This window comes from Amblyomma maculatum, chromosome 4 (genome assembly GCF_055883805.1).
Source record: "Amblyomma maculatum isolate TAMU_Amacu chromosome 4, ASM5588380v1, whole genome shotgun sequence".
Classification (NCBI taxonomy): Eukaryota; Metazoa; Arthropoda; class Arachnida; order Ixodida; family Ixodidae; genus Amblyomma; species Amblyomma maculatum.
The window spans coordinates 141,962,774-141,987,628 of NC_139347.1; the positions used below are offsets into that span (position 1 = coordinate 141,962,774).

Here is a 24,855-nt window from a genome sequence, read left to right on the forward strand (position 1 = left end):
CCATAACATGCCTTCCACAATTGACAGCGGTCGTAGCGTTGCAGGACAATGCGCAGCTCAACACCATCGATGAACTGGTACCGCAGCGCCGTGATGCTCGAAGATGATCAAGGCCACTTTGTCACATTCCACGCAAGCACTGAGAGCGTATGCAACGTCACACATTATTCTTCAGCCACCTGCGCCAGTTCTCCCTCCCTAGAAATTTATACAGTTAGGAGACAACAAGCCAACTGATATCCGCATACCAACGTCTGCCACTCGGCATTGTTGCTTCGCCACAAATTTGAAGAGCACGATACTCTCCTGCCTCAAGATTTCATTGTAGTGTACGTGGATGGAAGCCTGCAAAGCTGTGAAGCCAAAACAGCAATTTACTGTTCACGGAGACCTAGCCTGAATCAGACCACTACATTTCAGCTTTCGGAACCAATTACATCTTTCTGCGCTCAGCTCGTGGCAGTTCAGGAGGCACTCTGCTCCGTGGCTTCCATAACCATGCTCCCTGCAGCTCACGTTATCATTCGCACTGACGCACTTCAAGCAGTACGTTTACTCCGACGTGTCAGCCGCTGCCCTAAAATTTGCCAAGACATCTACCAGCTTGCGGCGCGCATCCCACAGTGTGTACGCGTTGAGTGGGTCCCACAGGACCTGCTGCCTTCCCAAAGTCAAGCTAATTTAGCAACCCGCCTTGTGAACCAAGACGCATCAATCCCACGGCTACTTGAAGTCGACGACGGTACCCTCCTTTCATCAAGAAAGGAACACATCCGGCGCCGCACACGTGCACTTATTCCTCCGTGTCTGGTATCCCTTCCCCGCGGTCTCACCCGTGCAGAGGAGGTTGCGCTTAGGAGGATCCGGGTCGGTGTTGCCCTCACACCAGCTGTCACTAGGACGTGGTCATACTTCCAACACTTATATCTCCGCCCAAGGTGCCCGATCTATAAAAAACGAAGATTTTGAGGCTGACATTCAACACTTGTGGGACTGCCCAGCACTCGAACCAACACGAATCCGGCACCTGAGGATAGCGGGCGTTTCAGCAACCATCCTACCTCATATGTCGCTTGGACGCAGGGACCTCATCATCGCTCATTCCTGGACTTCATAAAATCAGGCAACCTTTTTTCATTCATTTAATCATCTATTCATCCTTCATCTCATACCCTACTGATGCCCTGAGACAATAAATTTCGATTAAAAAAACCATTGCAGGGAGAAGGCCTCTCCCATTTTCCTCCAGTGAACCCGGTCCTGTGCTAGTTGTATCCACTCGACCCCTGCGGACTTCAAAACCTCATCCGCGCTCCTAACGTTCTACCACCCCACGTTACGCTTTCCTTCCCTTCGAATCGAGTTTACCCTAAGCGACTATCGGTTATCCTCTCTTCAAACTACATGTCCTGCCCATGCCCATTTCTCTTTCTTAATTTCCACTAGAGTCTTAGGCACTTGAGTTATTTCCCTCATCAACTCTGCACGTTTCTTATCTCTTAATGTTACCCCTACCATTTTTTGTTCCACAGCCTTCCGAGTTGTCCTCAACTTAAGTAGAACCCTCCTTGTCTGCCTCCAACGACATGTGTATCTTGCAAACCTATGAGCAGTAGCGTACCACGTTGTTTACAGTTTTAAGTAGATCTGTTGCTGCCATTCAATAGATCAATTCTTTTTTTCGCAGTTTTAAGCGTGATCCGTACCATCGAGGTTGGTTTTATGCACGGTTCTTCAGGAGTTTTGAAAGGCGCCGTGTTTCTATGTTTTTATTGCATCAGAAATTACACTGCATGTGAAATTTCGCTCCTTGCTTCAAATATTTAGCGTGGTTAATGTGCGCTGGAAAACTTGAAGTTACATTCTTTTAAGCTCTGAGTTAGTTTATGTACAATTATTTCTTTCCGACGAAAGCTATGCACGATTAAGAATGACCCTTCACCCTCTGCAGTAAAGTGGCTTTCTCGATATAAGCCGGTGCACAAGATTCCGATACAAAAACATATTGCAAAACACTTTATAGTCAGTGTGACATAATTGTTTTCATTTTTTGTGTAATGAGCTAGCTTCACCAAAATACTCGAGGTTGCTCTCTTACAATGCGTGTTGCGGAATAACATGCGCGTCGTATGATGAGACTCCTAGCTAAACGATGAATCCCTGCAGCTCAAATTTCACTCTAAAATTGAATTCGGTCTTATGTATAACAAATTTATTTTGTGTATTTGCCTCATCAGATCATAAGCCGGTTGTTCGCAAAGTATGTGGCGCCATGAAGGTGAACCCAGCTGCTCTCCCAGCGATGGCACTGTGGCGCCACCTCTTTTTGTTCTCAATTTCGAAAAAATGTTTCGCGATAGACAAAAAAACTTCAAATTTACTCGGCCGAAACTTTATTCCTATTCATAAAGCAGTTGATACAACTTTAAATAATCCGCAATGCAACTCCGCCCGCCTACCTCCCTTCGTCGAATTCCTCTGCTACTGTTGCTTTAACAAAAACGAGACGACTCCACGTGGCCATCAGATGGACAGTGGCTTGGTTTGCTTCGCCGACGCCTTAAACGAAGCGAACGTTGGAATTTTTGTATAAAAAGGCTGCAAAATTTGAGCTTTGAAGACTCAGCCGTTTAGCTAGGAAGAGCATTCTACGGATGGCATGTAATTGCTCAACGCGCCGTATATGCCAGGTTACAAGCTTACACCTCCGCCGATATCTATATATTTCCTCCGCGTGCTCTGGTGAGTTCTGTCACGTCGCGCAGGCTCCTTAAACGTGCGCTGGATGTAAAACAATGGTGGTCTATTTATTCGCCTTGACTGTCACAAACCCCCGCCTTTACGATCACCAGAGGCGCGGGATCCCTTTACGGTCACCCGCTGTCCCTCCGAGGTATAGCTGAAGTACGGTTGTCGGTGTGTAATTGAGGACTAAGTTCAAGAAAGTCCCTTTCTTTTACAAACAATTGGATATATATATATATATATATATATATATATATATATATATATATATATATATATATATATATATATATATATGTATAGCTTGTAGTTCAAATTACACTGCATAATAATCGAAGATGCCACAAAACGCCATGACACGATAGTGATAAAAACCACTCGGTAAATGGCGAGAAAAAGGAAAACCGACAATGCACAAACACTTTGGAAAATTAAGGCTATAAAAATAACAAAGAAAATATTCCGGATATATTAAGTAGGCGCAAGATTTACACAGAAAATATAGCACACAAATACTAAGCCAGATCAAGGTTTAAACAAAGGCGAAAACATTATTCAATTAACCGACAGTCAGTGGCAAAAAGGTTTTCACGGCTTTCTTGTTCGATCAGGCGTCGTAGTCGCAGAGTTGATCGGCAGCGGCGGCCGTACAAGGTGAGGAGAAAGGAGTTGATAGCGGGTTCGATGAAAAACAAAAGATACCTTCGAGAGCGAGCGGCCGCGAGAGTTGCCCGAGAGGCTACATCTCCCCAAAGCGCACTGCCGCGGGCGTAGTCCGGTCTGCCTTTTTGTACTCTCGGCTAATGGCTGCGCTGCGGCCCATCTACAAGGAGCGCGCTTGCCGGTCACTGCCTCGGAGCGTCATGTCGAAGCATTTTCGGAGGAGCGGGGCGATCACGTTAACTTCCGCTCTATGTGTGAGGCAGCTTGTGACACTCTGGCGATTTTCGCCAGTACGGGCAACTGACAGCACATAACAAGGTGTAGCAGCGCAATGGAGAGATTTGATGAGGCTAATATATTCAGTTTACTCTTCTAGAAACTGACGTATGATGGAGAAGTTTGAGTACGTAAAGAGAGAGAGAGAACAACTTTTATTTAAAATGTCTGCAGAATCGGTTAGGCTCCCTCCAAGCAGGGAGGACAAGCTTTTACCGTGACGCGGCCACTACGTCAGTCTCGTGCGTTGTGCTCCTTGAGGTCTTGTTACGTCCCTCGCTACTTCCGCGGGTTCGAGAGGGCCGCCGGCCCCTTTTTGGGGGTGCTGCCCCCCCTCTCCTCGGTTTCGCTCGGTCGCTGCCCCTCTAGAGCTGCCGAGACCTGCTGGACGGCCTTGAGTTTTGTCTCTTGATCACAGCTCCTCGTTGCAGCCTCTAGCTGCGGCGGGATCGTCGTCTTCTCGCTGGCTTCGCGCGGATTTACGCTACTGTCCCAAAGGATGTGAGCCGTGGTGGCTCTCTCCTTCGCGCACAGTCTACACATGTCGCTCGCGTGCACACTCGGACACATGGGCTTAGCTAGCACCGGGGTGAGCAGGGACCCCGTCTGTAAGTGTCTGTATAACACTGCCTCCTTCCGGGTAAGCCCCGGGTGAGGTGGCGGCATAGTCTGTCTGTTCAGTCTGTACCATTTCACTATTTCGTTGAAGGTGGTCATCTTGTCCTTGGCACTGCGCCGCGACCAAGACTCCGAGTCGGCCGTGCTTGCAGCCGCGCGGTTGGTTAGTCCTCGCGCGGCCGAGTTGGCCGTCTCGTTGTGGTTCACGTTTCCGCGTTCCGACACGTCACTGCCCATGTGGGCCGGAAACCACTTGATCACCACAGGACTTTTGCGTCCGATGTCTTCGACCTTGCGCAGTATGCGCGCGGCCTCACTACATACCCTACCCTTGGCGTAGTTCTTCACTGCCGTTATAGAGTCATACAACACTGTAGTGTATCCGGGGTCGGAAACGGCCAAGGCGATGGCCACCTCCTGCGCCCGGTGCGCTTCTCGAGTCCGGACGCTCACCGCGGTCTTCGTTGCACCCGTCGATGCCCCGACAACCACCGCCGCGTATAGGTTGGTGTTCCCTCGATACTCCGCCGCGTCCACGTAGGCGGCGCCTTCTCTGGCGTGGAGGTCTACGAGAGCCCTGGCCCTCGCCAACCTCCGCTCCCTGTTGTGCTCGGGGTTCACGTTCTTCGGGATCGGGAAGACCCTGAGCTTTCTGTTGATGCTATCTGGTATAGGTACGTCTTTCTGCTGCTTGCCTTCCCTCGGTTCGAGGCCAAGATCCCGCAGTATCTGTCTTCCGGTTCTCGTTTCAGAGAGACGCTCGAGTTGCGCCGTTCTCTGTGCTTCGGCTATTTCGTCCAGCGTGTTGTGGACTCCCAGCGCCATGAATTTTTCGGTGCTCGTGCCCCCGAGGAGACCGAGTGCCGCCTTACACGCCTTGCGTATGGTGGCGTCTATCTTGTTACGTTCACTCGGCCTCCAGTTGTGGAAGGCGGCCACGTACGTTATGTGGCTAACTGCGAAGGATTGAACGAGCCTAGTCAGGCTCTCCTCCTTCATCCCCGCTTTTCTGTTGGACACCCTCTTGATAAGTCTCATTGCCGCAGCCGCTTTGCCCGCGAGCTTGTTGACCGTTTCACAGTTGGCTCGGTTTCGCTGGATGAGCAGCCCCAGTACTCGAATCTTCTCGACCTCCGGTATTACTTGTCCTCCCGCCGTCTTGACCGTGATCTTGGGATGCTCGTACTTGACTTCCGTATTCTTTCTTTTCCTGCCCGATCCTTTCGGGGGAATCACCAGCAGTTCTGACTTTCCCGGAGAGCAAACGAGTCCAAACCCGTCCAGCTGCTCCTCGATGGCGTTGACCGCTTCTTGCAGCGTTGTCTCGATGTGTCCGTCGCTTCCTCCCGGTCCCCATAGCGTAACGTCGTCGGCGTAGATGGTGTGCCGGACTCCCGCTACTCTTTCTAGCCGGGTGGCCACCCCGATCATCACGAGGTTGAAGAGTAGCGGGGAGATTACCGACCCCTGCGGAGTTCCGACGCTGCCCAGCTTCTTCTCTTCGAGCTGCAGGTCTCCCGCACAGATTTCGGTGGTCCGTTCCGTCAGGAAGTCTTTGATGTACTGGTATGTCCTCCTGCCCATGTTTAGCCTGGATACTTGGGCCAGGATAGCCGAGTGCCTCACTTTATCAAAGGCGCTCTGCAAGTCTAGCCCGAGTACGGCTCTGTTGTCCTTGGTGCCCGTCGTATCGTCGATGATATCGTTCTTCAGTAAGATCATGGCGTCTTGCGTCCCGAGTTTGTTCCGAAATCCGATGTAGAAATTTGTGTAAAACTCCGATTCTTCCAGGTAACGCTGCCACCTGTTCATGAGAACGTGCTCGAAGACCTTTCCCACGCCCGAAGTGAGCGAGATTGGCCTGAGGTTCTCTATGTTGGGCGGCCTGCCAGGCTTGGGGATGAGGATCGTCTTGGCTGCTTTCCATTGCTTGGGTAGCCTTCCTTCTTGCCAGCACTTGTTGTAGAAGTTCGTGAGCGTTTCGATGGCCGCATCGTGGAGGTTCTTGAGCGCTCTGTTGGTCACTCGATCGGGACCCGCGGCAGACCTTCCATTGAGATCCTGCAGGGCAATTCTGACTTTCCAGGTCTGGATGTCGCGATCTAGCGTCTCGTTCTCTTTGCCTTGGTAATCCGGGTGTCTTTCCGTGGGGGTGGTCGGCAGGTACTTGGCGTCCAAGCGCCGCTTGACCTCGTCTTCCCCGTGTTCGCAGATTGCCTTGTGTAGGATCCTGGCCAGGTTGTTGTGTTGGTGGCCCTTGGTCTTGGTTTCGTCGAGGAGGTGCCGCAGCATGTTCCACGTCTTGCCCTTGTGCATCTGTCCGTCGGCTTCGTTGCAGGCCTCGTTCCACTGTTGGGTGCATAGCACCCTGCAGTGGACCTCGATCTGCCTGTTGAGCTCGGCGATCTTCTTCCTTAGACTTCGGTTGGTTCGTCGCTTGGGCAAAAGTTTATTAACGTTTAGGAGTTAATTCGTGTGGAGTCTGATTTACTCTCCAAGTTTTGCAACAAGTCCTGGTATGGGAAACGGTTGGTTTTTAAAAGCGGATATTCTATTCGCCTGCTGCAATTGATTGGAGGGGGGATCGGTAGCCAAATGCTGCTGATTTACTTCAAGAGGTTTCACTGTGACTAAATAAAAGCAATTCAGTCTGGTTTGTGACAACGGTTAGATATGTAGAAATAGATCACTTCTTCGTGTTCTTTTTGCCCCATTATGAGCCATTGTTCGTAAAAACGCGATGTGTAATCTCACAATAAAAATTAGTATCGAGGGGAATTGGCTTGTTCATATAGTTTCGTTATTTGGCTTCGATGGGAACTGTCACTTTATAAAAGTGAAAAACTTGGCGGGCAGGTCAGCTGCCAGTTCCTAAAAGCAACAAGGTGTATTCGCACACTGTCGTTGAATTTAAATGGCGATGCAATTATTCAGCTTGTTACTTTACAAGTGGTATAATGTGGAAGTCTGTCAGTACATAACAATTGTGAAGGCCATGCAGATTATGCAGCTAGTAAATTAACCAGCTTGTTCTTTGGCAACCTGCCCTGATTGGCCGTTATTACCCAATAACGGAGAAAACTAATTGCACAGCGCCATCTACCGAAAGAGATTCATTTATGCACATGGTCTGTTTACATCTTTACAGTATACATGGATACTGTATGTAAACAGACCAAGTGCATAAATTATTGAATAAATGGAAATTGACGAACTTTATTTGATGGAGAATGAATTGCAATTTCTTACAATCTCCTGTCGAATGAGAAATTGTCAATACATAAATGTCGCGAAATTCAACCCAGCTGTGCAGTATATACCATAAGAATTCATCTTCGCCGCTTACTCGAGTTTGTGCTACTGTCAGTGCCTAAAAGAAAAATTACAAACTTTAGACTGACACAGTCGTTATTTCGGCTGGGGATCGACTACTTCAATTTTTTAACCTCCGTCGGCGCATCAAAACGCCGAATCTGGTTGTAAACTACTGATGATATGTGACTCGCACGTGTTCGACACCCCAGCATGACCAGCAGCGCTATTGAACTACAAGCCTCACATCTTGAACACCTTTACCTCCAGATCTAGGAGGTTTAACGCTTAACCTTGCGCATGCGCCTACGGGCGAGCCCGGTCCCCCTGGTGGCACCACTGCTGCTAGACTGCGCCCCATCCTCCTCGTCTAAAACGTCGCCGATCTTCAAGAAGGAGCGGACGTGCTCCATCACATAAGGGTTGAGCTTGTCGAGCTGAGCCTCTCCACTGGAGCCCTCTTGCCCGGTTTGGGGATAGTTGCACACCAATTGCCTCTTCACGATGCCGGCCAGCTGCCAGAACTGCCAGAGAAAGAAATTGTGTGTGATTGTCAGTTACACAACTGTCGGTGGCTAGCTTCACAACCAACACAGACGCGAATTTTTAAGATGAGGAACTTCTGATAGAGAAGAAATTCATATTTACACTCTGAGCTGTTAACGAAAGTGTAAAATAAAGGATGGGGATATGCTCCGGCAGCGAACTTAAAAATTTAGGCGTTAAGGAAACGTAATGTTTTGATATTTCCAAAACGGTTCGTGTAGAGCCATGCTATCACGAGAGCGAAGCAGGACGTTTTTGATTGGCAGATTCAAGGAAGCGTTTTACTCTGCAATCGCGGTATGATGTAAAATCTTGTGAGATTCATTTGTCCTTGAAACAATTTACACGCAGCGGCTGCTGCCGCTTCGACTTGGCTCGCTTCCGCGCTTGCCAAACTACTCAGCAGCATGCTAGTCAGGCTCCTTTTTGTTCGACGGTCTCGGCAGCCTGTCTGGCAGGAGTTCTGCACACACGGATGCGGGATTGAATCCTAACCACGGTTTCCGCTTTTCGATTGAGACTAAAAGCAAGACGTGTGCTGTGGTATGCCAGTGCACGTCAAAGAGCCCTACGTTGTCGAAACGTCCTGGCATGGAGTCAGCCACAATCTCATACGTATCGTAACTAGCATCACAAATACTTTATCTTTCCCATCCGCTACCCAGAGAAATGTCCCATCTGCACTACCGCACTACCAACGTCAACAATGGAGAGTAATATTATATCATTCAGTTTGGGCCTGTACAACACGACACAGTAACGTTTCACCTAAAACTCTCCCCACGTCGTCCTCCAGGGAACAAGCCTTGGCAAGTACTGCGCCAACCAATACGCCGCCTAATGAAGCGGGCTGTGCAAACTGCAGTGGCGAACGGGAGTGGATTTAATCTTTTTCGGAGGTCGCTCCCTCCAGCATCGGCGACGCATAGCGGCGGCGCATAGGGCCTTAGAAAGAAGTCTCCACTCAGGGAGACAGCCGCACCAAAGGCTTTTCTCCTAAACTGCTGCCTTCCTCAAAACATGAGTCACTTTGGGACGTTGAAACCTAACAAACAACAAATCTATCGGCAGGGCTGCGGTCTCTATTTTTAGCGGAATGGAATGTGTGTGGCACAGATACCTAGGTTGAATGAAGGAGTGGCGAGATGAAACTTCATGAAACGACAACGTTCACTGCAACGTGAAAGGTCACGTTGCAGTGATCGTTAAAGGTAAGCCGACACAAATAGCTATGTCGGGTGACAAATTATTGTGTCGCGAAAAACTAACAAGGTTCTTTCTACCAGGTGGTCGGTGAGCGCGAACAGGGGTCAGCGGGGGTCGCATGTTAACATTTATCGAAATTATTATGCATTACTGTGGGGGTATGAGCAAGAATAGCACACTTAAGGTTATCAGTATAAGCAGCTGGTTTCCTGGCGGCAGCTGCACAATGGCTCTTTCTTTCATCTCTACAAATGTTCATTTTATATTCAGGCTGCTTTTCTAGTGAATGCAGAAGTTATAGTGCATGGAAAGCAGATGTTAAACACAAAGACTGAGTCACTGCTCCACATTAAGCTGAGGAAGGAGCTATACCTAAACAATACATTGCAGAAAAACGTGGTGGTGGCCAGCTCGGATTTGGAAGCCATCGAATGTAGGACTCTTGCCCTACTTGCGTGGCCCAGACGAGGCAACACAATGACTTCAAGAAATTGTTTGAAGTGATGGACGTAATTGGTTTCTATACCTCTCAAATTTAACGAGCTGATTTTGCCCATAACATTCATTACTCGATATATCGCACTGTAATTGCCGCATTGCTACCTCAGGCCAGCTGTGCTGTTGATCACCAATAGACGAAATGCCTGGCGAATTTCGTTTAGAAATCTGAGAACTAGGCCACCCATACTTTCTCGGTCACTGAAACAAAACCGCTGTCCTGCGTTGAGTAATGACGGCTGCGTTCATCGTGAAAAATGAAGTCTGGATGCAATGTTGACTGTGCGAACATGTGAGAATATTACAATGCGCGTGAAAACCAAGTTAAAATCAGCCATAGCTGTATTATTTCTTTACTGATTGCGAATGCTAAATTCCACCAAATGCAGTGCGAGATATATCGCGTAAATGCGCCAACTTGTTTAGAGCTTTCACATTTCTCGTTGACTTCCCACAAACGATTACAGTTGTTACAATACGTACTAGACTATTTATTATACTTGCGGAGTACATATACTGAAAAAGTACTTTTTAAGTGCAAAGTACAAATCTAAGCAGCTCATTTTTATCGTGCTTGGGAAGCAGTACGTGAATGTTCTCCTGTGTTCAGCAGGAGATATCATCGCACAAAATGAAATCTAAAATTTGTTCTCTCATATCTGACCGGGAAGTAGAATGAGCGTTAAAATCCTCCACAAAAATATGTCTCTTGTAGTTGTTTTAAATGTTGTTCTGAATCGTGAAGTGTGGTGTTAGTTGTGGCGCAAGTTATATGGAACATATTGTTATTGTTTCAAAATCAGACACAGTGATTGCAACTGCTGCTTCGTTCCTGGTTTTTAAGTCAATCTTTTGTGTTGCAACACTATTTTGAACCACGATAGCAGCCCCTCATGAGAGCTTCCTTGAATGTTCTGTCACACTGAAATACTTTGTAGTTTTTAGAATATTTTTTGTTGTGACCGTAAAGTTGTCTCCGGTGGTCCCAGTATTACAGGAGGGAATGAATTTATAATATTTTTATCTGCGTAGATTTGTAAAATTCCCCGTCAGTTCCATTGAAATAAAAACGCCGTGATTTTCAACTAGTTGGGTTTAAGGGTAAAAAGCCTAGTGTGGTAGGTCGTTTGAGCCCATTATTACGATTCTTTTTTTTTGGGGGGGGGGGAAGGGGGGGGGGGGCAAGGGAGGCTTGCCGCCGTTGTAGCGTAGCGAAGCGCAGGTGGACTGGTCTCCACCGCCTAAGCTAGAGGCGCTGTAGGTTCCTGAAGCCGCAGGTGTAAGTGTTTGAGGGCTCTCATGGTGGGGGGGAAGCCTTGTTGTGCGCTGATTCAGAGGCGTACGGTTCCGTTTTCACAGATGGCAAGGCAGCTTGCACTGCGTCTTTCTGGGGCGATGATGGCCCTGCATTAGCATTGGCGTCATCCTAGTGTGGTGTGCGCCACTGCGCACTACATCGGAGTAGTCAGAAAAGTCTTTTCTTTAAAAAGTAGTCTGTGCTGTTCGTTGTCCTGCCTGTGGGTAAGTTAGGTTCTCTTTTGTTTTGACAGTTATGATTTATTTTGCCTTTTTCCATGAAATACAAACGTGAGTATGCGGAATGTTACCCTGGCGGTTTGCAGAGCACAGCTGTTATCTGATTGATGTCCTGGAGATGCCCACTTGGCTCAAATTTGATGGCTGCGACAACTTTGACAATCCCTGACAATAGAAGCATCGTCAGGGATTTGGTATGTAATGTCTGACATCTATTTTCAAGTAGCACATTGCAAAGAGTCAGGTAGGGAGCCGGATGATAAAATGAGGACTAATTGCTTTGTTGGAATTTCTTCGTTGTCGTTTGTGATCATTATTCTGTGTACAGATATGACGTTTCGACCGGCAAGACCTTCAGGCATTTCTTCTTCAGTTAAATCTAGCAAGTCATTTTCAGATATCAGAACACGCACGGTGTGCACGGATCCAAGGATTGTGATTTAAATAGGCATCTCTCCAATCCACACTATGTTGGAGAGTTTAACACTTGCTATTGTCATTAATTACAAGCACAAGGTCACCACAGGCCATTTTAAACACCATGTACCCGAACGCTAAGGCATCAGTTAGGCACTTTGGTACAAAAAAAGGAGTCAATGTAATGGCAGTGCTCTATTTCTTCACTATATAGGACATGGTATATTAGGGAATATTTCGTTTTCGGTAAGAACTGGGCAGCATATTCGACCCACTTTTTTTTTTTTTTGAAGGCGATCAGTTGGATGTGAAGAAGCGACAAAAATGTTTTTGTTCGGCACCAGTCAGCGCGCCCTACACGGGGACGGAAAACGAAGGTGCAAGACGTCCGGCAACGCAAGCTATGCACCGATACCATAACCAAATATGGGGCAACTCACGGTAGCTGCACCACACGAGGCTAGCCCTAGCCGCCAGGAATATAGAAACGCCTAAGGGAGGAGCAGACAGGACAGTTGTAAGATAGAAGATAGGAAAATAAAATAAATATGGAGGGGAGGATTAGTAAGGCGACTGCTGATTGCCCCCGTTCGGGACAGCCCAGAGGTGTCGTCTATGGGAAGCGTGGGCCATTTTGATGTGTTGCCAGCGCCGAGGAGCTTGCGTCGCTCGAAACCCGGCCGCGGCTGAGCGCGACTAGTGTATACGCGCCTTCTTCTAACTTTCTCCCTCATACGCTCGCCCTATGACAAGCCGCAGGTCACAGTACTGGTATGTAGTTTAAGCATGCTACCACCTATCCTGCATTAATAAAGGTCCAAGCACTCCGCATTGGCTCTACTACCAGCATCTCATTTTCTCCCGACACGGCGATGCAACTCACGGTAAAGCGTGGGTGCTCGGGGTTCGTGATGCCGTACAGCGCACGCACAAATCTGCTTTAACAGATGCCCCCGTTGTGTTGGGGCAGATATAGCGCAGACAACAGGATGATGGTTGCTACTACTAACCTTGATGTTTAGTAGGCAGGGGCGTGACCTAGCAATTCATACAGTGGCTTTAAAAATGACAGCGATTCTCTTTGGCCATTGCTTTCTTACCTGGGATGATAGATTAGTATACTTGTCTTCAAAAAAAGCTCATAACAGACCAGAGGAGTGCTTACCATAGGCCAAATGGCAAGCGACCTTTCCGCGAGGTGTAAAAATTACATATTCACCACTCTCAGCTATCTTTTTTTTAAGCGATATGAAACGCGGCGCCCTATTAGAAGTATATGCGATGCGCCATATGGAAAACCATTTTCGCGCATTGAAGCTGAACACGTCGCCTGAAATGTTAGACCTACAGATAGACGCGCATGCAGCATCCGTTGGTAGCAATATTAGGCGACAGGGTAGCTAGGCACCATTGCATTAATCCTGTCTTTTTTTTTTTCTGGAGAATGTACGTATTTTATCTTCCATTTTGCTGCAGATACTAAAGGTGGAATTTTCCGCCTCGCCATGGTCTCGCCCTCCGGTGATACGTCGTCCTGTTTGAGTATTTTATTTTTTTGCAAAAAATCTGCACCGAGAAAATAACGGAAGAGTGTTTTCTTAGGTTATGTGCTCTCTTAGTAAGCTCCTGTCAAGCACGCAGCAGCAAAGTTTCGCACGTGTCGTTTCCGACCATAGCGCAGTAGCATGTCTGATGTCTCTTAAGTGGCCGAACGCATTGGTCAGCAATTAAACGGGTCTGGGAGAATGAGGCCATCTTATATGACAACTACTAGAAGCCATGCATACCGATGGGAAATTCGCTTCCTCATTGTCCGGTTTTGAAATGTTTCACTTCAAACAGTGTGTACCTCGATTCGGTAAGCTGATCACAAGAGGAGCTTGAAAATGGATAACGGTATGTTTATTTCGCCTCCCAGCAATCTAGTTACAGTTTCACCGAACTGATCTGTATTTACGATGTTCAATTTTCTGCCTATATCCGCGCGGCCCAAATGCCCGAACGCTTGCGGAGTTATGCTGAATCAGCTCTACACATCGCAACCTCGGATGCATTTTTCAAAGCAGGCGATGTTACTCATGCCACCCAAAAGAACGCTCCGAACCGAATGAATGCTGCACCTTGTAGCATTAAGACGCGCATTACACTGGATGTGATTGAACTCGACCTCATCGTCAACGACCGAAGAGATCGTTTGGCGCGCAGTTACCTCGTTCTGAAGACGCCTGGCGCCTTCTTGAATCTTCAGTTCGGCATTTGCCTCGGTAAGGGAGCCCAGTCGCTGGACAACCGCGAGGAGCTGCGGATGCTGCGGAACCAGCTCGAAGGCCATGGCAGCACGCTTCAGCGATGAGCCGAGGACGAACGCTGCCGCGCACTGGAAGATTCCATAGTTGCGACGGACCTGCGAGAGTACAATAGGAAAGATAGTCAGTAGTGCACGTTCGGCTTGACGGAGGCTTGGAAGGGGCAACGATCGGTTCACGAATAATGAAAAGTGGTGTACTCAGAAATCTATTATTGCTACTAGCGAAACTTCACATAAGGCCCATGCATCTAGCGAATTTTGTCGCCACCCGCAGTCTTCGAAATGTTCCCAATCCCAAAGTTTTCAGGTTTTCAATAAACGAAGGACCACCTGGAAAATTTGTATTTAAGATGTCCCATAAAAATCTACACACATAGCAGCCAACTTATACTGAAGACGCGAAGAAATGGAAAACGTTTTAAAGAGACAGCATGAAGGGGCGTGGAAAATAACGGGCGCGACTCTGGAGTGTGGTAGCAGCTAGAAGACATTGCCCGGCGTTGATTCTTTTCAAGTTCACACGGTCTTTGTGAGGCATGCCTATTTGTTTTATTAAAGCGTTACAAGCGCGTGCAGCACTTTCGCCAGCTTTCTCATTTTCGCTGGTATCTACAAGGCTAAGTGAGTGAGAATATAAATATATATAGTGTCCGGCAAGGTTTAGCACGGCCGGGTCTACTTCTTCGAAGGGGCAACATAGAGATTTCGTCTCTTCGCGCCTCGAAGACTTGTTGGAAAGCATGGGTTGGTCGTCGAGGCTGAAGCCGCACATAGCAGCGGACCACCTCGACGAGGCTAGGTACCCAGCAGGACTTTGTTAACTGTCCTAAATTGTTTATCAGATTTTACAAAATTGTGTATAATATTTATAATTATGGGCTACACTGAATTTTTTCTGTGGACAGCTGGGATTACGCTTTCAAAATCCGAGAGTATCATGCTCGTTTTTGATACTTTTTTATATCCTTTCTGCAGCGGTTGAGACGGCATAACGTTCACCAGTAAAAATGAATCTCATAGGTGTAACCGCATCGTTCTATTCATATGTCTTGAATTAGTCCACTTCCAACGTACTGCAATATTTTTTAACATGTTCAGAGAAAGTCATTTATTTCTTGATTTCTCGCCTTATCTTAAAGAATGCTTCGGTTTTAGCTACACGGAGTTTGCTTTTTAATGCTTTAACACTACTTCGCGCACTCAGAAAATTTGGGGTGACGTTGAATTCGACCCGTCTATTCACGAATCTGAATGTTGCCTTTGCGTAGACCCGAGGACTACGTTCGAACGTATGTTAATATGTCCAGAGTTTCAATCACCGGTCAAATAGGGCCTCACAGACACTGAGGATTAGGTGATCATGGTCTCCAGCTCAGAACCGGCTGCACAAAAGAGGCTGGTCGACTTGGCTGAAACAGTTATCGTCAGACATGGCCTGCCGGCCACGACCCATGATCAGGAGCTGGCCCAGTCCTTGTAACAAATAATTAATGGATCCACCAGTGAAAGACACCATCGTCTCTGCATGCCTAAGATTTCCGCCCTCTGAACTTTAGGCTTGCATTGCTGAACCAGATGCCAAGGACCAGACGTAGATGCACCATCCGCACATGTAGAAGACTCCTCATATGAACGCCCGCACTTCCAGTATCGCCAGAGTGCACTTCCAGATGCAGTGATATGAAGATAATGACTGCGCAAGACGTAGGGCGCATATACAATTGGGGAAAATACCGGTAAGAGTTACCCGATCGGCCGAACAATGCTGAAAGCAGCCAGCACCTGTGTTCGAGAATTTTTCGGCGGATATTTTAGGCCATCTTAATGATTGCGAATTTTCATTGAACTTGCTGCTGAATAAATCCATTAAATATTAACATTTAGTGACATTGGCCGAAGTTATAAACCAGTCAAAAATGACATCAATGTTTTTCCTAGTACGATGACACGCAGCTGATGGCAACAATGTCTTGCTGTGAAAAACAAGTGAAGCTACTATCGACGCTGCGGATGATGGGCACATAATATTAAAGGAGATCAGTTAGCATTTTATGCCGTGTAAACAGCAATATCTTGGTGTTTTTGTTTGGGGTTTAATGTCCGAAAGCTATTCGATCAGGCTCTGAGAGAGGCTCAGTGAATTTAGACCAACTGGGGTTCTTTAACGTGCACTCACATTTGCCTTTTTCCCCCACAGAAAAGCCGCGGACGAGGACGGGATTCGATCTCACATCCAGTTGTCAAGCGCCCTAACAGTTATGCCCCTCCCCCAACTGGCTACAGCAATATCTGTTTCTAAACAGTTAGCAAACGGCCGTAGCGCCGAGGTGCAGTCGTCGCGATCGCTGCATTCTTGTAAAAGCATTAAGTGCATTCGGAAAGAGCAGATTGATGTCCTATCATTCGTAAGCACTCGTTTCACGAATTTGCGCAATAAGCTACACACAAAAAGCTCAAGAAGAAATAAAGCCACAGAATACTGAGCAGCCGCGCACAGGGCTGTGGGCAAGTACAAGAAATGACGACGGCATCGCGCTGCCGGGCAGTCTGACCCCCGCCCGACACTACTCCGATCTTGACTTCGTGGTGACACTGAAGACACTATACGCTCACACTGGCACGCCACTTACCATGACCTTAATTTCGGCAAGGGCAAAGACAACACTGAAATGAGTTTGCGTTAAATCTACAAAGCGACACCCGCCTACGAAGGTCAGTGACTGCGCCTTTATGTAGCGATCACGCGCGGTGTTGAAGACGGACTGCTATGGCGCTCTCGTTTGCATTCTGTAAGTTCTGCGGTCAAGGAGAACATCGTGCAGGCAAGATACAAGTAAACGGCTTTGCACCTCGTCCAAGGAGCGACGGTAAAACTTCTGCAACAGTATAAACTCCTTTCACAGTAGGGTGTTTGCTGCGCAGTTTCATGCCTGGTTTTCGCTCCGGTGAGAAATTCGTAAATCATTAACGCCCTCCTCTCTTCTGTCACAACCTAATGGAAAGCATAGCCTAAAGTCACCTAATACGACAGTCTTGAGACATTTGAAACGTTTAGTGAGTCGCTTACCAGGTTTATGGCGTTCAGGCCAGCTTCATCATCCGGCCATATGTGCACGTCGATGGAAGTGAGCGTGTAGCTGCTCTGTAGAACCGTGGCCAACTTTTGCAGAACCAGTTTGTCCCCTTCTCCGGCCAGCGCCACCTGCAGGCTGTGCAGGTGGAGGCTGGAGGCTAGCCAGTCGCAGAGCACGTCCACATCTTCCTCGCTCACCAAGAACCCTGCGAGGGCGCGCAGGAACTTGTATTTACTCCATATTTAAGCAAATACAGAATATAACCCCATGTTGCTTGCAGTAAAATTCAGCCCTCAGACATTACTACCAGAAAACAAAATACTGGATACTTCGTAACCAATCGGCTAAACAATTTTGACGGAAGGTATCAAGACAAAACCCAGCGCGTAGCATTCGGCTCCTGTTTTAATTAAACCAGGTGCCCAATGCGTTGTAATTCTAAAGTTCACTTCTTTTGGGAGTAAAGCCGCCCAGAACTAGAACCTATATGCGCCCTCAACGACTAAAAGAAGGAGCGATTGTAAACGCGCACTCCTGCTGAGACCCTGGAGGAATATTGCTACAAAGTATTTACTTCAAGAAGCTACGTGTAGTTGTAATACGGAAAAAGCAAGAAAATCAAAAAAGCAGCAAAGATGCTAAAGTTTAGCTGCGCTTACAGATCACGAAGCTGCCAATGCAAGATCAGCGGCCCACCATCGCCAGGACCACTAAGAGGATGGCACTCCTCGGGCTGGCCCACCACTTGTAAGGGAGGAACCGTTGCAAGGGCCTCTGCCACAGCAACGTTACTAGATTATTTCAGTTCGCAAACTCCGACGCCGCGGGTGTCACCCTTCCTTGCACTGCCGAGCGGAGGATCGGTTGGCGCTGTTTGACCGGTCTGCCTGTGGCCTCCGTACCAGTGGTTCCCGCGCCGCGGTCAACCTGCGCGTGATCTTGTGCCCGACATTTCTTTGTTGCCTTCAGCTATGTTGCATGTTTTCTCTGCCTGTGTAGGTTCTCGGAATATGTATCTAAATAGGTAGAGCGACACAGCTTGTGCCGATCGTGAGGTGTATGCTTCCGCCGCAACACAACACAGCTGCGTCAGCACACCCAACCAGCGCATCTTCGTGAAGCGCTGCCCACGTGACAAATTTTATAGCTTGAGTGTCCAACTGCAATTGTATCCACCTGAAAATCAATTCATAGAGTTTTCGCAATGTCATCGGCACTTTAGAACCCGTTGTTGGCTTGGATGTATGTCTCATTATATATACTTATCTGAACTTCAAAGAAGCGTGCATAAAGCACTATGCTACAGCTATGTTGAATGCAGTGAGGGTTGTTGATGATTGTTTTTCACACTACATGAAGTCATTTTACATGAAGCCATAACATTTTCTGAAGGTAAGGAATGAAATTAGGTTAAGCGATTCGCAGGTCAGAAACTATAAGACTGCGCGAAGAAGACCGGACAAAAATACACGAAGTGCACACAGATGGCATACTTCCAACTGAATTTATTCCACGAAAGCAGAACTTATAGCGATCATCTAATTACAAAATAAGGAAAAAGCGGAGACGAAATTGTTCACGAAGCAGGGATAGCAACCGGACACGTGCGCATTATGACTACTGAAGCGTTCTGACCTTCTTATATTACAATTCAGTTGCTTTTCCTGATAATGATGAAAATTGAGAGCTAACTCAGTTGCCATCTGTTTGGCGATATAGAATGCTTCGATAACTTCAGTTTTAGTTTTTACCTTCGACAGGAATTTTTTTCCAGATCAGGTAAATTGACTTTGTTGTCGTAGCTCTTGCAACTCAGGGTGAGTCTACCGCTGCTGGTGCTCATGAATCACTTCTTCGCCGGAGCACGCTCATTAAAACATCGCCCAGACTGTTTCCATGGGGGGATTATTCTGATGATTCTTCCGGCTGGAACTCTTTAGCATTGGCTGGAACGGGACGCACCATAGTTTGTAAGGCATTGAAAGATAAAAAGATGCGTCTCCTCCTAGCCAGTAAAAAAAAAAAAAAGAAAAGGATTCCAATTCCAAAATGACTCGATTCGGCTGTAGTGTGCATATGTCTTTATTTACCTACCAGATACGGCATGCTCTCGGCTAGGCAGCAAATAAAGGTGGCTACAACAAACAAAAAAGCGTCCCTGTTGCGATTCTGGCTCTTTAAAATGTGCACTCCCCATTAAATGTTTTCTTCTTAGGCTCCAATCAGTAGAATATTATTAGGGTGACATACTTTAGCAATTCCCGTCATTCGTCGAGTTTTATAACATCACAACGGCTAGCTTACAGAGAAGTAAATCTGCATGTTGCTTAAAAAAAAAACAGTTCTCAGCCACTGGTTCTCGGCTTTTGATTTTGGCTAGCATTTTTCGCGACATTCGATTAGTGGTGTTGATGGCTCGCCGCTGACAGTTCCTATAAATAAAGCTGAATTTAAAAAAACGCCCGATGCCCTAGCAAAACCACTGACTCTGTTCATATTTAAAGCTGCGTGGATAAAGATTTGTGACCAATTGATGAACCTTAACCACATCTCGTTCCCATGCGATTGTTCTCGCTGCTTAAATGCCCCCATGTTTGCACTCTAATACGGCTCTTTTTGCTATAAAGTCTCTTATTAATACTGCTAAAACATAATACTCGACTAATATCCAGTAAATATCTCTCATGAAGCGCAATTATTTGCGTAAATTGCCATTTATTACGCAGCGCTAGCTTTGCAAGATCGTGCGACCAGGCTGGATGGATGGATGGATGAATACAGGAGCGTGCCCTTCGAAACGGGGTGGTAGCAGCTGCAATCATGCTCATATTTTCACCTATATCTTAATTATTGTTTTAGATCGGTGGACCATAACATCATACTATTTATTGAATTTTTCTTTTCACATTACTAACAATATGTTACTTTTCTGCCTCTAAGCCACCAATCTTCCTATCGTTTTTTTTTTTTTTTTTTTTGCTAGCTTCCCTCACAGGTTCTCCCACCCGGCCACTGGTATCTATAAATTTCAAGGCCTCAGGAAGGGTGACTGCACCTGCACCGACTTCTGGATGGATACCATCAAATTCGAGTATAATATGGTTAATGGTTTCTCTGGATTTACCACATACTGCACATGTGTAATCTTCATGGTTAAATTTCTTTTTCTAGCTGCGTGTTCTAAAGCACCCTGTTCTAGCTTCAAAACGTACACCACTGCCTCTTGAATTATAAAATAAAGCTTCCTTCCTGATCTGCCTTTTTCCCTTCCGGTATAGTTCCACACTGTTTCTTTTCCATGGAATTTATCCAGTGTTTATCTTCTGTGTTCTTCGAATGTTGCTTAACGCTATTCATTTCTTCGTCCTTGTGACCAACATAGTTAGCTTCCTTATTCTTTTAGTCCATTGTGAGTCAACGCTCTTTAGTTATAAGTATTGAAATACTTTAGCTGCCCACCTGTTATTGTCAAATTTCCTCGGGCGTTCCTCATATAATATTTTACTCTCTGATCTTCGCGTACTTCGAAAGATGCCCAGCCCAATCTCCCTGTTCCGCCTCATTTGAGGTTTTGCTGTGGGCACCCAGTGCTAATCGTCCGACGACTCTGATTTATTTATATTGTCAACTGTACCTCTATTTAAGGCACAAAACCGCATTTCCGAAAGCAAGCCTGGGCACCAAGATTCCTTTCCAATCCATAGTTCCATAATTCATTTCCTTTCCAGTGGAGGAAGTGCCACATCGTGAGCTCGAGTGGAAAGGGACCGCTTTTCGCCTCGGAATCTCAGTGGAGTTTGCAAGCTGACTAGTAATCTAGTTCCATTGTCTCATAAGACACGAGGACGGCTATACAAATATTTTAAAAAGTGCTGGAATGGAGACCGTGCGGTGGAAGTGAAGTCACATGGCACCCTCTTTTGGTGGCAAAAAGTGTCGGGCGCTAGGAGGCCGCACGCCATTGCGCGCGCAGTGCCGTAATTTCCCGCAAAAACTTGCACTTTCGCACCATAATGAAACATAGTTCGATTATGGGTAAATTAAGGATGCACAAACCATGTGAATTCGGCACCTGGGTTTACATTCCAGAGTAGTAGTAATAGTAATAGTAGTAATAGTAGTAATAGTAGTAGTATTAGCAGCACTAGTACTGGTAGTAGTACTAGTAGTAGTAATACCGGGTGTCCAAGCTAACCTTAGGCAAGGGTTGAAACTAAAATATTTGAGATGGACCAGAACGTCCAGAACATAATTTCCAACCAACTCGCCCAACAAACCACTTTGCTTAATTTCATTTCTTGTACATCGGGCCCTTTTGCATGTGCTTCTTTCAACCTTGTTCGGTCATCTTTCTCCTGGCAACAGCCTGCTGTCACGCACGATCTTTGTCATTCGGCATTTGGAAACGCCAGATACCAGAGGCAGTAGGGCACTCTTTGGTGGTTTCGACCCGTCGGTAGGACACGGAATGGGAGTCTGCAAAATTCTTCGGTCCGAATGGAGGCGTCACATCCGAATTTACCAAGATCTCTTGCGGGTGAAGCCTTGGGATCGACAAGTCATCCACGTGCCTTCAGGGTTCTTCAAGAGTACCAGCGTATCGCTGACCTCCCGTCGGAGTTCATATAGCAACGACTCCTTCCGAAACTTCGCACTGGCTTTCCTGTAAAATTTTCAAAGGAGGGGAGGAGAGTCCACACTGTAGGTGTCCGATTGCTTGAGGATGTGCAGCAGTTGCTCTCGCTGGGGCCTAAGTTCGCTCCTGAAGCCGAAAGTGAACGCTGCATCTCAGAGTGAGTGGACGTTCTTTCAAGGAGTAAGCCTGCAAAACCCAGTCTCCCAATAGGGCGTGTCATTTCGTACATTCGCGATGAATATTTGTTCATTATAACTGCGGATATTCACGGTGATTTTGTCGTGTTAACGAAGGAAATGTTTGGCGTAAAGACTTCAGAAGCTATTGATTCGAAGCCACGATTGGCACGGGAGATTGAGCAAGTGAATAAGTTGAAAAAATTGGCAGTCACTTAATTGACCTAAGCCAGGACATACAAAGCGAAAGCAGTAGTAGTCGTTGATTTGACCGGATCGTTTCTCCGTTAAGCTTGTCGTATCTTCTGCGCCCCCTTGCGTTGTCACTTTGAAAGTCTCTGTTCTCGATTTTCGGAAGTTTAAAGAGCTCGGTTGGATCTCGGATCTTCATTTTTCCTGCGTGCCGCTTCTTCACAGCGAATGATGTCGCAGGATAAGTAGATTAGGCTTGTAGGCGAGCCTGGCGAGCTATCGCACTAAGCGTTGTTGGCTCATACATTGTATGCCACTGCACGTTTGTAGGGAATATCAGTGTATCTATACGCCTTCGCAAGCGAGCGGCTGCTCCACAGCTTATATCCCACGCTGCAGTGCAACATCTGAAGAGTATCGCGCATGCGCAGTGAGGCGCATAGCTAAGTGATGACGTCGTGAGCTGCGCTCCGCTGAGACCGGTGATACGTTACGGTACGGATGATGTTTGTCAGGTCCATGAAGTAGAAGAAGCAGGTTTGCGATTTAGAAGAAGCAAAGCAGCAGCAGAAGAAAGGAGCGCCGCTCGCTCCTTGTACCACGCTTGAGAAGCGGACGGCAAGCAGGATGCGGTATTCTAGGCACTATAGCAGGCGGCTGAATGTTGGCTGGCGGTCAAACTGCGGCGTACGTGGAAAGCAACGCGGCTAAATGAAGCTTTCGCTTTAATATGACATTCTCTGCTTGTTTTCAGGCCCGTTTCCGCAGTGTAATTTATCTAGTTTGCCGCTAGACCACGCATGCAACATTAAGCTCATCTGTGGTGCCGTGAAGGATGAAACTGGCTTTTACCACAGCAGCTGCCACGTATGAGCACGATACACTAGTAAGCCCCCTCACAAGGTTACTTACATTTCAAGCTGAGCTCCTCGATGCTGTTATTCAGTGAGATGCCTTGAATGATGGCGTGAGCTAGTGGAAGCGATGTCGGGAAGCGCAAGTCGAGTCGCCTAAGACTGCGTGTCAGCGGCAGGTAGACTCTCAAAGCCTGTGCGATCTTTGGATGCACGTGTTCTGCAAAGAACGCCACCTTGAGCGAGGAAAGGTGGTCTCCCGCACATGTGCAGCTCATTCGGCACGGGTGGCCCAGTGGCGTATACAGCTCGTTGATCGAAAAACTGGGCCTCACTTGCAGTGCACTGCCGAAGAAGCTTATCATCGTAGCTGACCAGACGCCGGTGCGAAGGCTCAGCCTGAAATCATATATAGTAGCCTTAAATTAGTTGAAAATATGACTAAAAACTTATCTTAGTCTTTTCACCCCAACCACGATACGGTTCGCCCAAACTTAACTTACGACACCATGTTTGTAAACAGCGACACGTATAATCAACGTAAGATGAATCAAAAAAGAAAAAAGCAAGCACGCAAGCAAGGTCAGCAAAACACTTTCAGGAGGAGAGTGGGAAGAAAATTGAGCTTAGGTTCTGTAGTAACGGCGGTTGTGTTAAACTATTAATAGATTTCGCCTATTTCAGTAGACGATATGTTGTTTTTATGCCTATTTTGACTTTTCTTAGGGTGAGAGTACAGTTATGGAGTTAATTTAGAGAAAAGTGTCTGCACCGATTCAATGTTCGCGGCGATTTTGCGAACTCTTCTACGCGATCAAGGATCATGCACTAAATTGTTCTTGAAGTGTTTTGAGGTTCGTCTTGAGTAAGCGGCGCCCAGTGGTGGTTTATGATGGAGAGCTGAATAGATATGCATGTCGTTTATTTTGAAAAGGGAAACGCACTTCGGCCTTCAGAATTGCCTTCAATTATTTCACCATGGTACAAGACATCATGCTCAATCATTTCAACCCCGAAGATCCACATGCAAGACGGAGAAATCTTGCACCGAGTGGATTACCTGTGGGCACGCGGTGGCACTGTATATTGAACGCAGTGCCTCACGAATGCAATTCTCTCCCTCAAAGCCAACGCTGGAACTATATTTACGAAGGCTACAGTAAAAGATATACATCATCATATAATTTCATAGGTGCAATTATTGCCCAATTAACTTCCAAAGTACGCAACAGAAATGGTAAAAGAAAAAAAAAATGTCACATTCAGACTATATTCAGGCTGCTTTTACAAATAACTCTTATTTGGGACGCCTTCAGTATCGCACTCGAAACACCGACATGACTAGGCTGGTACTCACATGCCTATAGTCATCTTTCCCAAGTCGCCGACTTCAATGAGTGATAAAGTCAATGGAGCAATTTGCATTATCCCAAGGCTCTGAATGATCAGCTCATTCAATGAAGTGCAGGCGATAGCCGCTAGAAGTAGTCCCTGCATCTCGCGGCTGGAGAAGGCGAACTTGACGGCTAGGCGGCGCAACGACTTTGTCGCCGCGAGAGCGCGCACCAAGTGCTCGGCGTGCCAGCCTATCCGATGGTCGTCAACCTGCGATGCAATGAAAAACACCGTGGGCCGCAGTGTTAGGGGAATTTCAGGCATAAGATAACGTTAAGAATTTGGGTAGGCTTCACATCAGTGATTAACCCAGTCGTTGAATATATTATTAGCGGCGCGTACTTACCGAACGGGTATGCTGAAGCTATCTTATCTGTTCAATAACGCTTATTTGAACAGGCAA

The 24,855-nt window shown here is 46.9% G+C and overlaps 1 protein-coding gene across 1 annotated transcript in view; it reads right to left on the bottom strand.

Moving 5' to 3' along the window:
• Positions 1 to 6,403: 6,403 nt before the first annotated feature.
• Positions 6,404 to 24,855, bottom strand: part of LOC146193210 (uncharacterized) — a 64,541-nt gene continuing 46,089 nt past the window's right edge. Inside the window, exons 6-10 of the mRNA XM_084602617.1 lie at positions 24,415 to 24,662; positions 23,116 to 23,456; positions 17,193 to 17,404; positions 14,027 to 14,221; positions 6,404 to 8,138 (exon numbers count right to left, since the gene is read on the bottom strand). Coding sequence (XP_084458743.1) covers positions 7,896 to 8,138; positions 14,027 to 14,221; positions 17,193 to 17,404; positions 23,116 to 23,456; positions 24,415 to 24,662 — 1,239 coding nt within the window. The 3' untranslated portion in view covers positions 6,404 to 7,895. The remainder of the gene's footprint in view (positions 8,139 to 14,026; positions 14,222 to 17,192; positions 17,405 to 23,115; positions 23,457 to 24,414; positions 24,663 to 24,855) is intronic.